Source organism: Scyliorhinus canicula, unplaced genomic scaffold (genome assembly GCF_902713615.1).
Source record: "Scyliorhinus canicula unplaced genomic scaffold, sScyCan1.1, whole genome shotgun sequence".
NCBI lineage: Eukaryota > Metazoa > Chordata > Chondrichthyes > Carcharhiniformes > Scyliorhinidae > Scyliorhinus > Scyliorhinus canicula.
The window spans coordinates 420,931-437,041 of record NW_024055727.1 but is presented as its reverse complement, the minus strand read 5'-3'; the positions used below and the strand labels follow the sequence as shown (position 1 = coordinate 437,041).

The window sequence follows — 16,111 nt, the reverse complement described above, 5'->3', positions numbered from 1 at the left end:
GCTTTCACCCGCCAGTGGAAACAACCTGCCCGCATCTATCCTATCTATTCCCTTCATAATTTTAAATGTTTCTATAAGATTCCCCCCTCATCCTTCTAAATTCCAACGAGTACAGTCCCCAAGTCCCTTTAAATACTGAGTAACTAATGTTTGCATCATCTCTGTGAACTCCATCTAGCTATCTGACCCCAAACATCCTGAACTCAGATGCTCCTTAAAGCTGACGTGGTAAATCTGGCTTCATTGTCTTGTCAAGTGAGTTGTACCTTTGTTGTGTCGGCGACGTTTGTAGAGAAACAGGAGAATCAGTAACGCGAGAATCAGGAGCGAAATCCCCACTGCTGCATAGATCGCAAAGAGGAAACGTTCAGGGGAAACTGGAAATTAAAATTGGTAAAAGAAGGGCTTTTAATAATTGAACAGAAAGATGAAGTCGCTGAAGACTCGATCGATCCAATAAACTCCAACGCATCGCAGAAAATCTGCACTCGAAATGTCAGTTCCTTTCTCTCCCTACAGATGCTGCCAGACCTGTTCTGATTTTACAGCATTTTCTCTTTGGTTTCAGGTTCCAGCATCAACAGTAAACCGACACATCTTTCGGCACTAAGGGAGAATTTAACACGGCCAATCCACCTAACCTGTACATCTTTGGGCACTAAGGGAGAATTTAACACGGCCAATCCACCTAACCTGCACATCTTTGGGCACTAAGGGGCAATTTAACACGGCCAATCCACCTAACCTCTACATCTTTGGACACTAAGGGACAATTTAACACGGCCAATCCACCTAACCTCTACATCTTTGGACACTAAGGGACAATTTAACACGGCCAATCCCCCTAACCTGTACATCTTTCGACACAAAGGGACAATTTAATACGGCCAATCCAGCTAACCTGTACATCTTTGGACACTAAGGGACAATTTAACACGGCCAATCCACCTAACCTGTACATCGTTGGGCACTAAGGGACAATTTAACACGGCCAATCCACCTAACCTGCACATATTTGGGCACTAAGGGGCAATTTAACACGGCCAATCCACCTAACCTCTACATCTTTGGACACTAAGGGACAATTTAACACGGCCAATCCCCCTAACCTGTACATCTTTCGACACAAAGGGACAATTTAATACGGCCAATCCAGCTAACCTGTACATCTTTGGACACTAAGGGACAATTTAACACGGCCAATCCACCTAACCTGTACATCGTTGGGCACTAAGGGACAATTTAACACGGCCAGTCCCCCTAACCTGTACATCTTTGGGCACTAAGGGGCAATTTAACATGGCCAATCCACCTAACCTGTACATCTTTGGGCACTAAGGGACAATTTAACACTGCCAATGTCCCTAACTTGCTTATCTTTGGACACTAAGGGACAATTTAACACGGCCAATCCACCTAACCTGTACATCTTTGGACACTGAGGGACAATTTAACACGGCCAATCCACCGAACTTGCACATCTTTGGACACTGAGGGACAATTTAACACGGCCAATCCACCTAACCTGTACATCTTTGGACACTAAGGGACAATTCCACATGGCCATTGCCCCTAACCTGTACATCTTTGGACACTAAGGGACAATTCCACATGGCCATTGCCCCTAACATGCATATCTCTGGACAATGCGGGACAATTTAACAAGACCAAACCATCGAAACCGCACATCTTTGGCCACTCGGGGGAAATGTAAAGTGACCATTCCAGCTAACCTGTACATCTTTGGATCTTAGCGGAATGTTTAGCACGGTCAATCCACGTATGCTGCTGATCTTTGGGAGCTTTGGAGTAATGTTAGCTGGGGTAATCTATCTAATCTTTGGACTGTAGGAGGAAACCGGAGCGCCCGTCTGAAGCCGATGCAGACACAGGAAAAAGTCCGTACTCCACACAGACCGTCACCCAAGGTAGGAATCGAACCCGGGTGAAGCAACGTTAACCGCTGTGCCATCGTGCTGCAAAACATGTCGGACTATATGTGCTGACAAATAGGGCGGAATGTTTCTTAGAAACATTTGAGCCACTGCTGATGGCATTTTTATAAATGACCTGGAGGAGGGTGTAGAAGGATGGGTGAGTAAATTTGCAGATAACACTAAAGTCGGTGGAGTTGTGGACAGTGCGGAAGGATGTTACAAATTACAGGGGGACATAGATAAGCTGCAGAGCTGGGCTGACAGGTGGCAAATGGAGTTTAATGCAGAAATGTGCAAGGTGATTCATTTTGGAAGGAATAACAGGAAGACAGAGTACTGGGCTAATGGTAAGATTCTTGGTAGTGTGGACGGGCAGAGAGATCTCGGTGTCCATGTCCATAGATCCCTGAAAGTTGCCACCCAGGGTGAGAGGGTTGTTAAGCAGGCGTACGGTGTGTTAGCTTTTATTGGGAGAGGAATTGAGTTTCGGAGCCATGAGGTCATGTTGCAGCTGTACAAAACTCTGGTGCGGCCGCATTTGGAGTATTGCGTGCAGTTCTGGTCGCCACATTATAGGAAGGATGTGGAAGCATTGGAAAGGGTACAGAGGAGATTTAGCAGGATGTTGCCTGGTATGGAGGGAAGATCTTACGAGGGAAGGCTGAGGGACTTGAGGCTGTTTTTGTTAGAGAGGAGAAGGTTAAGAGGTGACTTAATTGAGGCATACAAGATGATCAGAGGATGAGATAGTGTGGACAGTAAGAGCCTTTTTCCTCGGATGGTGATGTACAGCACGAGGGGACATAGTTTTAATTTGAGGGGAGATAGATATAGGACAGATATCAGAGGTAGGTTCTTTACTCAGAGAGTAGCAAGGGCGTGGAATGCCCTGCCTACAACAGTAGTGCACTCACCAACATTAAACGCATTCAAATGGTCATTGGATAGGCATATGGACGATAAGGGAATAGTGTAGATGGGCTTTAGAGGGGTTTCACAGGTCAGCACAACATCGAGGGCCGAAGGGCCTGTACTGCGCTGTAATGTTCTATGTTCTATGTTTGATGGGAATTCCAGAAGCGAAATGAGTCCATTCAGTTTGATGTAGCAACATTAAAATGTTTTCTAACCTCTTCCCTTCCGCCTTCTTTGGCTGAGTCGTACCTGCTATTGTGAGTCGCATCGGTTGTCCACATTGGTCCATACGGCCAAACCCATTGTCAGCACCACAGGAGTACAGGCCTCCATCCGCCACAGACATCACTGTAAGGGTGAAATCCCCTCTTCTGGCGTTAGTGACTGTCCTGTTGTCAATGATCTGGCTATCACGGCTGAGCAGGTAATGTATGGGCGGCGTTCCTTGTTCGGACTTGCATCCGAGTCTCGCCCTGGCTCCAATAGCAAAGGTTGAATTACCCCAAACTGAGAAGAAGTCTGGGCAGCTGACTGGAACTGTAAAACAGTGAAAATCAAAGAAGCACATTTCAAAATGAATAATCGCAACATTGTCTCCACAATGTGGGCAGGTGGTAGATGTGAATATTCCCCATGATGTCTTAAAATAGTCCTGTGAAAAATTAACTTGACAGCTATTTAAACAGAAATTTTCATTACAATAGTGTTCCGTGTGGGCGATGGTGTAACATTGGGAGTGACCTTAACGTTCCCTAATAAGCCTCAACCAGCTCACTGGGCTAAAGGCTGGCTTTGAAAGCAGACCAAGGCAAGCCAGCAGCACGGTTCGACTCCCGTACCAGCCTCCCCGAACAGGCGCCGGAATGTGGCGACTAGGGGCTTATTACAGTAACTTCATTGAAGCCTACTCGTGGCAATAAGCCATTTTCATTTCATTGAATGATTCCTACACATCCTCGTTCTTCAAAAGATCAATGGCTAAGTCATTAATAATTAATTTTCTCACTCCCTCTCTTCCTCTATTCTGTCTCTTTTTCTCTCGCTCTTTATGTTCTCTCAGTCTGTTTCCATATTTTCACTCACACAATATCTTCCCCTTTTCCACGCTCTCTCCTTCTCTCATCCCTTATTCTCCTGTCTCACTCTCCCTCATTTTCTCACTCTCCCTCTTCCATGTTGTGTCCCTCTCTCCTCCCATATCCTCCTCTCTATCACTCTCCCTCTGTTTCTCTGCCTCCCTCTTCCATGTTGTCTTGCTATATCCTCCCATATCCTCTTCTCTCTCACTCTATCTCTGTGTCTCTCACTCCCTTTTGCATGTTGTCTCCCTGTCTCCTCCCATATTCTCTCACACACACTATCTCTCTTTGTCTCTCCCTCTTTGCCATGTTGTCTCTCTGTCTTTGTCTCTCACTGTCTCTTTCTGTCTATCTCTCTGTCTGTCTCTCCCTCTCTCTCTCACTCTCTCTCTCTCTCCAAGCTCTTCCTCCTCTTTTATTGTCTCCCACACCCCATCACTCTCTCCACTCATGTTCTTACGCTTTCTCTCTATTCTATGTTGCCGCACTCTCTCATAGAGAGAGACATAATTATCTGCTCTGACACAGAAAGTTAGTTTCACACGAGTGGACTATGGATATGGTAATTTGTGCATTGAAGTTTAATCCTCGTAATCCTTTCCTTGTGAATCAGGAACCAATCGTATCGCTGGCCACCTGATACACACCGAGTGAGAGATCCGAACCTGAAACAAACAATTGGCAATGATGCCACTGCCTTTTCATCAATGTTATGCATTAATAGTAGTAATTGACAAAGGAGCCAGATTGATAGAGGTAGCTGCAGCCGGGGATTACAATGCGAGATAATAAAATATTAATTGCAAATGAATTGAAATGAAAAAATGAAAATCGCTTATTGTCACGAGTAGGCTTCAATAAAGTTACTGTGAAAAGCCCCTAGTCGCCACATTCCGGCGCCTGTCCGGGGAGGCTGGTACGGGAATTAAACCGTGCTGCTGGCCTGCTTTCAAAGCCAGCGATTTAGCCCAGTGTGCTAAACCAGCCCCATTAATTACTAACCACGGGGGGGGGGGGGGGGGGGCACAGGTTGAAATAGTTTTGATTGTCTAAACTATTAGACAGTGATTAGCACTGCTACCTCACAGCGCCAGGATCCCGAATTGAATTCCAGCCTTGGGTACAAGAGTAGGCAGGTCATGTTACAGTTGTATAGGACTTTGGTTAGGCCACATTTGGAATACTGCGTGCAGTTCTGGTCGCCACATTACCAGAAGGATGTGGATGCCTTGGAGAGGGTGCAGAGGAGGTTCACCAGGATGTTGCCTGGTATGGAGGGTGCTAGCTATGAAGAAAGGTTGAGTAGATTAGGATTGTTTTCGTTGGAAAGACAGAGGTTGAGGGGGGACCTGATTGAGGTCTACAAAATTATGAGAGGTATGGACAGGGTGGATAGCAACAAGCTTTTTCCAAGAGTGGGGGTGTCAATTACAAGGGGTCACGATTTCAAGGTGAGAGGGGGAAAGTTTAAGGGAGATGTGCGTGGGAAGTTTTTTACGCAGAGGGTGGTAGGTGCCTGGAATGCTTTGCCAGCGGAGGTGGTAGAGGCGGGCAAGATAGCATCATTTAAGAGGCATCTAGACAGATATATGAGCGGGCTGGAACAGAGGGAAGTAGATCCTTGGAAAATACGCCACAGGTTTAGATAAAGGATATGGATCGGCGCAGGCTGGGAGGGCTGAAGAGCCTGTTCCTGTGCTGTAATTTTCTTTGTTCTTTGTTCTTTGTCACTGTCTCGTGACAATAAGCCATTTTCATTTCATTGAATGATTCCTACACATCCTCGTTCTTCAAAAGATATGGATATCCTCCCCGTGTCTGCGTGGGTTTCCTCCTGGTGCTCTTGTTTCCTCCCACAGTCCAAAGATGTGAAGGTCAGGCGGATTGGCCATGCATGTTAGATGGGGTTTTGGGGATAAGGTAGGGGAGTGAGCCAAGGCTAGGGGCTCTTTCAAAGGCGCAGACTCGATGGGCGCAATGCCCTCTTTTTTGCCCGAAGGATTCTCAGGGATTCTATCATGAAGTCCTTTCGAATTGATATCGGGAGTTGAGCAAATTGGAATTGCATGCTCTGGATTTCGGAATAATTGGTGATGTTCTCTCTGGGGCCGGAAAGATTTTGAAATTGGTTGATAGGACAGGCACGAGGAGAATGTTCCCTTCATGGCATGTGAATCTAAAACATGGGGAATGATGCTCAGGATAATGGGGTTGGTCATTTTGGGATGAGCTGAGCAGCAATCACTCTGCTCAAAGGGTTGAGGATCATTGCAGATGTCCATCCCTACAGGGTTGTGAGAGTTCCATCGCTGGCTGTATCAGAGGCCGGGATAGAGAGATTGTTCATCTCGAGGGTTCTTAGTCAGGAATGGGAGCAGAGGGTGGGAGAAATGTAGTCGGGAGATAAGGATCAGCCGCGTATCCAATTGGATGCCGAAAAGCCTCCTTGGGTCACATAGTCTAGATTATCACAGAATTTACAGTGCAGAAGGAGGACATTCGTCCCATCGAGTCTGCACCGGCTCTTGGAAAGAGCAACCTACCCAAGGTCCACACCTCCACCCTATCCCCATAACCCAGTAACCCCACCCAACACTAAGGGCAATTTTGGACACTTAAGGGCAATTTATCACGGCCAATCCACCTAACCTGCACATCTTTGGACAGTGGGAGGAAACCGGAGCACCCGGACGAAACCCACGCACACATGGGGAGGATGTGCAGACTCAGCACAGGCAGTGACCCAAGCCGGGAATCGAAACTGGAACCCTGGAGCTGTGAAGCAATTGTGCTAACCACTATGCTACCATGCTGCCCTAATTTGTTTTATTTTAATATTATTTTCAAAATTTAGAGTACCCAATTATTTTTTCCAATTAAGGGGCAATTTAGCGTGGCCAATCCACCTATCCAGCACATCTTTGGGTGAAGGCATGGGGAGAATGTGCAAACTCCTCACGGACAGTGACCCAGAGCCTGGATTCAATCCCAGGTCCTCAGCGCCATAGGTAGCAATGCTAGCCACCGTGCGGCTTGGTCTACACCGTCCACTCATCTCATTTCATGTCTTACATCATGGACGCTGGCAATGGAAATGCAATTGTTGCCTCGTTCAGCTTAGAATTGGAGCCATTTCTGACGTAGAAACTGATAGAAAGAGACAGCAGGAGCAGAATTGGTCCTTCGGCCCTTCAAGTCTGGTGCAGCATTCCGTAGATTCCTCACAGTGCACACAATGAAGAAATAACAATATAGCAACAGGCCCTTCGGCCCTCCCAGCCTGCGCCGATCCAGATCCTTTATCTAAACCCGTCGCATATTTTCCAAGGATCTACTTCCCTCTGTTCCCCGCCCGTTCATATATCTGTCCAGATGCATCTTAAATGATGCTATCGTGCCCGCCTCTACCACCTCCGCTGGCAAAGCGTTCCAGGCACCCACCACCCTCTGCGTAAAAAACTTTCCACGCACTTCTCCCTTAAACTTTCCCCCTCTCACCTTGAAATCGTGACCCCTTGTAATTGACACCCCCACTCTTGGAAAAAGCTTGTTGCTATCCACCCTATCCATACCTCTCATAATTTTGTAGACCTCAATCAGGTCTCCACTCAACCTCTGTCTTTCCAACGAAAACAATCCTAATCTACTGAACCTTTCTTCATAGCCATACCATACCAGGCAACATCCTGGTGAACCTCCTCTGCACCCTCTCTAAAGCATCCACATCCTTCTGGTCATGTAGCGACCAGAACTGCACGCAGTATTCCAAATGTGGCCTACCAAATGTCCTATACAACTGTAACATGACCTGCCGACTCTTGTACTCAATACCCCGTCCGATGAAGGCAAGCATGCTGTATGTCTTCTTGACCACTCTATCGACCTGCGTTGCCACCTTCAGAGTACAATGGATCTGAACTCCCAGATCTCTCTGCACATCAATTTTCCCCAGGACTCTTCAATTGACCGTATCGTCCGCTCTTGAATTAGATCTTCCAAAATGCATCACCTCGCATTTGCCTGGATTGAACTCCATCTGCCATTTCTCTGCCCAACTCGCCAATCTATCTATATTTTGCTGTATTCTCTGACAGTCCACCTCGCTTTCTGCAACTCCAATCTTAGTGCCATCTGCAGATTCCTTACAGAGCACACAATGAACAAATAACAATATAGCGCAGGAACAGGCTCTTTCTCCGTCCAGAACGCTACTGGTCGCGATACCTCACTCAGCCTGAATCCTCAGCACTTCCGATTGCAATATCCCTCAGTCGCTTAGGACTGAGTTTAGCAGGAACTTCTTCACCCAAAGGGTTGTGAATCTATGGAATTCCTTGCCCAGTGAAGCAGTTGAGGCTCCTTCATTACATGTTTTTAAGGTAAAGATAGATAGATTTTTGAAGAATAAAGGGATTAAGGGTTATGGTGTTCGGGCCGGAAAGTGGAGCTGAGTCCACAAGATCAGCCCTGATCTCATTGAATGGCGGAGCAGGCTCGAGGGGCCAGATGGCCGACTCCTGCTCCTAGTTCTTATGTATACCCATCCTATCCATGTGTTTGTCGAGATGCCTTTTGAACGCCATTAATGTTTTTGCTTCCACAACCTCCTCTGGTAACGCGTTCCAGACACTCACCACGCTCTGCGTAAAAACCCGCCTCGCACATCTCCTTGAAACTTTGCCCCACAAACCTTCACTTCAATCGCGGCTAATCATCCAACTCAACAGCCCGGGCCTATCATCCCCTCTTATCATCTGATCCCGATTGGTCCAGGGGCACTCTCCAGGCTGACTTGAAAGCAGACTATGTTTTGGCCAATATAAAAACCTACTTGAGTTAGCGGCATGGTCAGTTAGTCACAATGTGTGGTTACTTAGAATTTAAAGAGCTGAAGGAGGCCATTCGGCCCATCGAGTCTGCACCGGCTCCTGGAAAGAGCACCCTACACAAGGTTAACACCTCCACCCTATTCCCATAACCCAGTAACCCCACCCAACACTAAGGGCAATTTTGGACACTAAGGGCAATTTATCATGGCCATTCCACCTAACCTGCACATCTTTGGACTGTGGGAGGAAACCGGAGCACCCGGAGGAAACCCACGCACACACGGGGAGGGTGTGCAGACTCCGCACAGACAGTGACCCAAGCCGGAATCAAACCTGGGACCCTGGAGCTGTGAAGCGATTGTGCTATCCACAATGCTACCGTGCTGCCCCCGTGAATTCTGTACAATTCCCATTGAGAGACTCTTTTTCTTCCAGATGTACCTGCTACAGTCAGCTCCATTGTCTCGTTACAGTTGGTATGATCAGCCATCCCATTGGCAGCGCCACAGGAATACACGCCTCCATCCTGTAATGTGAAGTTGAAGATTCCAGGTCGAGAATCGAGGACTGTCACATTGGCGAGGAGACGCTGGCCACGATAGAGTTGGTAGCGTACTGGGGGCGTGCCTCTGTGGGACTTACACATGAAGATCACCTGGTGGCCAAGGGCAACGAGCGAGCCGTTCAGGTTTGAGGTGAGAGACGGGCAGCTCACCGCGACTGGGAAGACAAGAAGTTGGTGTGTGAATGGATTTCGAGGAAGAAAACAATCAGCATTGCACTTACACAGCACGGCTCACACATGCATGTTTAAAACCTGATCAATGCTCTTAAACACAGAACAAATTCTTGGCCATCAGTAGCTAGTGGTGTCCCTCAGGGATCACTGTTGGGCCCACAATTGTTCACAATTTACATAGATGAGTTGGAGTTGGGGACCAAGGGCAATGTGTCAAAGTTTGCAGATGACACTAAGATGAGTGGTAAAGCAAAAAGTACAGAGGATACTGGGAGGTTATGCTGCAATTGTCTAAGGTTTTAGTGAGGCCACACCTGGAATAAGCCATCCTCACCTGGTGTGGCCCATATATAACTTCTGGCACGTGGCAATGTCCTGGAAATTCAGTCCCCTTACCTAAGAACATATAGACAAAGAACTGTGCAGAATTTAGTGGCTGAGATTGAAAATGTGTCTTCCAATTATCAATACTGTGAACAGTTTTGGTTCCCTTATGGAAGAAGCGGTTTGCTGACATCAATAGGAGGTGGTGGTGTAGGGGTGTTGTCACTAACTTGTATTCCAGAGATCCAGGGTAATGATCTGGGATCCCAGTTTCCAATCCCACCATGGCAGAGAAAGTAACCCAAGCCGGGATTCGAGGTTGCGACCCTGGTGGTGAGAAGCAACAGTGCTAACCACTGTGCTACCATGCCGCCCCCCCAGCTCTGGCCTACATGTATGTCCAGTCCCAAGCAGCGATGGTGTTAACTATGAACTGGCATCTCAGAAGAAGAATTTACAGTGCAGAAGGAGGCCATTAGGCCCATCGAGTCTGCACCAGCCCCCGGAAAGAGCACCCCACCCAAGGTCAACACTCCACCCTATCCCCATAGCCCAGTAACCCCACCCAACATTAAGGGCAATTTTGGACACTAAGAGCAATTTATCATGGCAAATCCACCTAACCTGCACATCTTTGGACTGTGGGAGGAAACCGGAGCATCCGGAGGAAACCCACACACACTCGGGGAGGATGTGCAGACTCCGCACAGACAGTGACCCAGCCGGGAATCGAACCTGGGACCCTGGAGCTGTGAAGCAATTCTGCTAACCACCGTGCTGCCCCTCAAGCCACTCCATTCAAATGCCGGACTTTCCAGTGAAGATCATGAAGCAATATATAAAAGTAAGTGTTCTGAATTTCAAATATAACCAAATTGTGGTTGACGTTTTTCAACACGACATGTCTACCTTTCTGTTGTGACGACATTATTACGACATTCAGCGGTTTGGCAATGAGGCATTGTTCTGTCCACACCAGGTTGCTGACTGAAGATATTTCTTACCTTCTGCCTTGACTTCGACAGCTGGGCTGTGGACAGCGTTGCTGATGTTGTTGTAAACACTGCAGCTGTAACTGCCATCCATATCTTCATGGAAATTGTAGAGTCGGTGAGTTATCTCCCTGCTGGGTGAGATTTCTTTGTAGATCTCCATCTCTCCCCTGTACCAGGTGAACTCTATTGGCGGGGAGCCTTTAGTGATGGTGCATCTCAAGGTCAGGTTGCCTCCTCCCCTGACCCTCCCGTTGACTGGATTGATGTTCAACTGTGGTTTGGTGACATGAGCTCCTGTGGGAGATACAAGCATAGATCAGAGCTCGCATGACTTCAATTTACAGAAAGGTGGGGCGGGATTCTCTGTCGGCTGATTCCTAAATCGGGAAACACGATTGGGTGGAGCATCGGTGTCGAGGCTGACATTGCGGCCTATTTCCTCGCCGAATCGCCATTCTCTGGTGCCTCGACAGCCATGTCAATGTGTTCCACTCCACACGTAGACTAAACTGCATTCGCATGTCATTAATGGACAGGACACAAGGGGCCTCCATGATGCTCCTGATCGTCTGCGGAGAATTCCCGACTGCATATTTCACATGGACTTTTAGAAATTGTGTAACAGGCACTGTGGCTGCTGAAGGGGGGAAGGTATGGAACGTGTCCAACATCACCATAGTTTGCTGACAGTTGTCCCACTGGCCGGGGGGTCTCCTGCTAGGGCCGGGGTGGAGTGGCGGCTGGTGACCAGGAGATTGGCTGTGTTTTATCATAGATATTATCATAGAATTTACAGTGCAGAAGGAGGCCACTCGGCCCATCGAGTCTGCACCGGCTCTTGGAAAGAGCACCCTACCCAAGGTTAACACCTCCACCCTATCCCCATAACCCCACCCAACACTACGGGCAATTTTGGACACTAAGGGCAATTTAGCATGGCCAATCCACCTAACCTGCACATCTTTGGACTGTGGGAGGAAACCGGAGCACCCGTAGGAAACCCAGGTCGACACTGAAAACTGAAAAACTGAAAATCGCTTATTGTCACGAGTAGACTTCAATGAAGTTACTGTGAAAAGCCCCTAGTCACCACATTCCGGCACCTGTTCGGGGAGGCTGTTACGGGAATCAAACCGTGCTGCTGGCTTGCTTTCAAAGCCAGCGATTTAGTCCAGTGTGCTACGGGGAGGATGTGCAGACTCCGTACAGACAGTGACCCAAGCCGGAATCGAACCTGGGACCCTGGAGCTGTGAAGCAATTGTGCTATCCACAATGCCACCGTGCTGCCCTTTTTTGGGCTGGATGGGCACAGAACACACCATTGCCATGTCCTGCCAGGCAATCACGCTGCTGACTGCCCACTGTGAATGTAGGGCCGCCGGTCGTGTGGATGAACCTCCAGACCACCCTTGTAGGTGACCTCTGGTCCCCGTCAAGCGGCACGTGCATGCTGTAGGCTAACCAGCGCCACCTTGTGGCTGGGATGTGAGTGTGGGGATTGTAATGTGGAAATGCCAGTCTTCCGAGTGTCAATCACGGACACTGCGAGTCCCACACATTTCCTCATTGGAATCGATTCTGTTCGACGTGGTGTGGGTGCTACAGAATGAAATTAATAAGCTTTACTGTCACAAGTTGGCTGACATTATACTGCAATGAAGTTACTGTGAAAAGTCCCTAGTCTCCATATTCCGGCCACTGTTTGGGTACACGGAGGGAGAATTCAGAATGTCCAATTCACCTCACAGCACATCTTTCGGGAATTGTGGGGGGAAATCGGAGCTCCCGGAGTAAACCCACGCTGACACGAGGAGAACGTACAGACTCCACACAGACAGTATGGGGTACTGTGGGATGAAAACTATACAGACAAAGGGAGATAGCGAGGAGGACTGTCAGAGAATACAATCAAATATAGATAAATTGGAGAGTTGGGCAGAGAAATGGCAGATGGAGTTCAACAAAAAGGAAGGACGGTAGAAAGAGGGAAAATCGACCGTGGATATCTGAGGAAATAAGGGAGAGTATCAAATTGAAGGAAAAAGCATTTAAAGTGGCAAAGATTGCTGGGAGATTAGAGGACTGGGAAATCTTTAGGGGGCAACAGAAAGCTACTAAAAAGCTATACAGAAGAGTAAGATAGAGTATGAGAGTAAACTTGCTCAGAATATAAAAACAGACAGTAAAAGTTTTTACAAATATATAAAACAAAAAAGAGTGGCTAAGGTAAATATTGGTCCTTTAGAGGATGAGAAGGGAGTTTTAATAATGGGAAATGAGGAAATGGCTGAGGAACTGAACAGGTTTTTTGGGTCGGTCTTCACAGTGGAAGACACAAATAACATGCCAGTGACTGATAGAAATGAGGCTATGACAAGTGAGGACCTTGAGAGGATTGTTATCACTAAGGAGGTAGTGATGGGCAAGCTAATGGGGCAAAATGTAGACAAGTCTCCTGGCCCTGATGGAATGCATCCCAGAGTGCTAAAAGAGATGGCTAGGGAAGTTGCAGATGCACTAGTGATAATTTACCGAAATTCACTAGACTCTGGGGAGGTCCCGGTGGATTGGAAATTAGCAAACGTGACACCACTGTTTTAAAAAGGAGGTAGGCAGAAAGCAGGAAATTATAGCCCAGTGAGCTTAACTTCGGTAGTAGGGAAGATGCTGGAATCTATCATCAAGGAAGAAATAGCGAGGCATCTGGATAAAAATTGTCCCATTGGGCAGACGCAGCATGGGTTCATAAAGGGCAGGTCATGCCTAACAAATTTAGTGGAGTTTTTTGAGGACATTACCAGTGCAGTAGATAATGGGGAGCCGATGGATGTGGTATATCTGGATTTCCAGAAAGCCTTTGACAAGGTGCCACACAAAAGGTTGCTGAAAAAGATAAAGATGCATGGCATTAAGGGTAAAGTAGTAGCATGGATAGAGGATTGGTTAATTAATAGAAATAAAAGAGTGGGGATTAATGGGTGTTTCTCTGGTTGGCAATCAGTAGCTAGTGGTGTCCCTCAGGGATCCGTGTTGGGCCCATAATTGTTCACAATTTACATAGATGATTTGGAGTTGGGGACCAAGGGCAATGTGGCCAAGTTTGCAGATGACACTAAGATGAGTGGTAAAGCGAAAAGTGCAGAGGATACTGGAAGTCTGCAGAGGGATTTGGATAGGTTAAGTGAATGGGCTAGGGTCTGGCAGATGGAATACAATGTTGACAAATGTGAGGTTATCCATTTTGGTAGGAATAACAGCAAACGGGATTATTACTTAAACGATAAAATATTAAAGCATACCGCTGTGCAGAGAGACTTGGGTGTGCTAGTGCATGAGTCACAGAAGGTTGGTTTACAGGTGCAACAGGTGATTAAGAAGGCAAATGGAAGTTTGTCCTTCATTGCTAGAGGGATGGAGTTTAAGACTAGGGAGGTTATGTTGCAATTGTATGAGGTGTTAGTGAGGCCACACCTGGAGTATTGTGTTCAGTTTTGGTCTCCTTACTTGAGAAAGGACGTACTGGCACTGGAGGGTGAGCAGAGAAGATTCACTAGGTTAATTCCAGAGCTGAAGGGATTGGATTATGAGGAGAGGTTGAGTAGACTGGGACTGTACTCATTGGAATTTAGAAGGATGAGGGGGATCTTATAGAAACATTTGTGTTCAAGTAGGTGGTTTGAAGTGTGTCTACTTCAATGCCAGGAGTATACGAAATAAGGTAGGGGAACTGGCAGCATGGGTGGGTACCTGGGACTTCGACGTTGTGGCCATTTCAGAGACATGGATAGAGCAGGAACAGGAATGGTTGTTGCAGGTTCCGGGGTTTAGGTGTTTTAGTAAGCTCAGAGAAGGGGGCAAAAGAGGGGGAGCTGTGGCGCTGCTAGTCAAGGACAGTATTACGGTGGCGGAAAGGATGCTAGATGGGGACTCTTCTTCTGAGGTAGTATGGGCTGAGGTTAGAAACAGGAAAGGAGAGGTCACCCTGTTGGGAGTTTTCTATAGGCCACCTAATAATTCTACGGATGTAGAGGAAAGGATGGCGAAGATGATTCTTGAAAAGAGCGAAAGTAACAGGGTAGTTGTTATGGGAGACTTTAACTTTCCAAATATTGACTGGAAAAGATATAGTTCGAGTACATTAGATGGGTCGTTCTTTGTACAATGTGTGCTGGAGGGTTTCCTGACACAATATGTTGACAGGCCAACAGGAGGCGAGGCCACATTGGATTTGGTTTTGTGTAATGAATCAGGCCAGGTGTTAGATCTGGAGGTAGGTGAGCACTTTGGAAACAGTAACCACAATTCGGTGACCTTTACGTTAGTGATGGAAAGGGATAAGTATACCCCGCAGGGCAAGAGTTATAGCTGGTGGAAGGGCAATTATGATGCCATTAGACATGACTTAGGATGTGTTGGTTGGAGAAGTAGGCTGCAAGGGTTGGGCACACTGGATATGTAGAGCTTGTTCAAGGAACAGCTATTGCATGTTCTTGATAAGTACGTACCAGTCAGGCAGGGAGGAAGGGGTCGAGCGAGGGAACCGTGGTTTACCAAAGAAGTGGAATCTCTTGTTAAGAGGAAGAAGGACGCCTATGTGAAGATGAGGCATGAAGTTTTAGTTGGGGCGCTTGATAGTTACAAGGAAGCGAGGAAGGATCTGAAGAGAGAGCTGAGACGAGCAAGGAGGGGACATGAGAAGTCTTTGGCAGGTAGGATCAAGGAAAACCCAAAAGCTTTCTATAGGTATGTCAGGAATAAAAGAATGACTAGGGTAAGAGTAGGGCCAGTCAAGGACAGTGTTGGGAAGTTGTGTGTGGAGGCTGAGGAGATAAGCGAGATACTAAATGAATACTTTTCGTCAGTATTCACTCAAGAAAAAGATAATATTGTGGAGGAGAATGCTGAGACCCAGGCTATTAGAATAGATGGCATTGAGGTGCGTAGGGAAGAAGTGTTGGCAATTCTGGACAAGGTGAAAATAGATAAGTCCCCGGCGTCGGATGGGATTTATCCTAGGATTCTCTGGGAAGCCAGGGAAGAGATTGCTGAGCCTTTTGCTTTGATTTGTAGGTCATCATTGGCTACAGGAATAGTGCCAGAGGACATGAGGAAAGCAAATGTGGTCCCTTTGTTCAAGAAGGGGAGTAGAGATAACCCTGGTAACTATAGGCCGGTGAGCCTAACGTCTGTGGTGGGTAAAGTCTTGGAGAGGATTATAAAAGATACGATTTATAATCATCTAGATAGGAATAATATGATTAGGGATAGTCAGCATGGTTTTGTGAAGGGTAG

The 16,111-nt window shown here is 47.1% G+C and overlaps 1 protein-coding gene across 4 annotated transcripts in view; it reads right to left on the bottom strand.

Moving 5' to 3' along the window:
• Positions 1-16,111, bottom strand: part of LOC119960716 (Fc receptor-like protein 5) — a 72,721-nt gene that overhangs the window by 24,729 nt on the left and 31,881 nt on the right. For 3 of the 4 annotated variants that reach the window (XR_005459501.1, XM_038788332.1, XM_038788333.1), the window contains 2 exons: positions 3,102-3,389; positions 267-377 (listed from right to left, as the gene is read on the bottom strand). Coding sequence is in view for 3 of the 4 variants with exons in the window: in XM_038788332.1 (XP_038644260.1) it covers positions 267-377; positions 3,102-3,389 (399 nt within the window). In the remaining variant the exon portion in view is untranslated. The remainder of the gene's footprint in view (positions 1-266; positions 378-3,101; positions 3,390-16,111) is intronic. The other variant, XM_038788334.1, reaches the window with a different exon arrangement.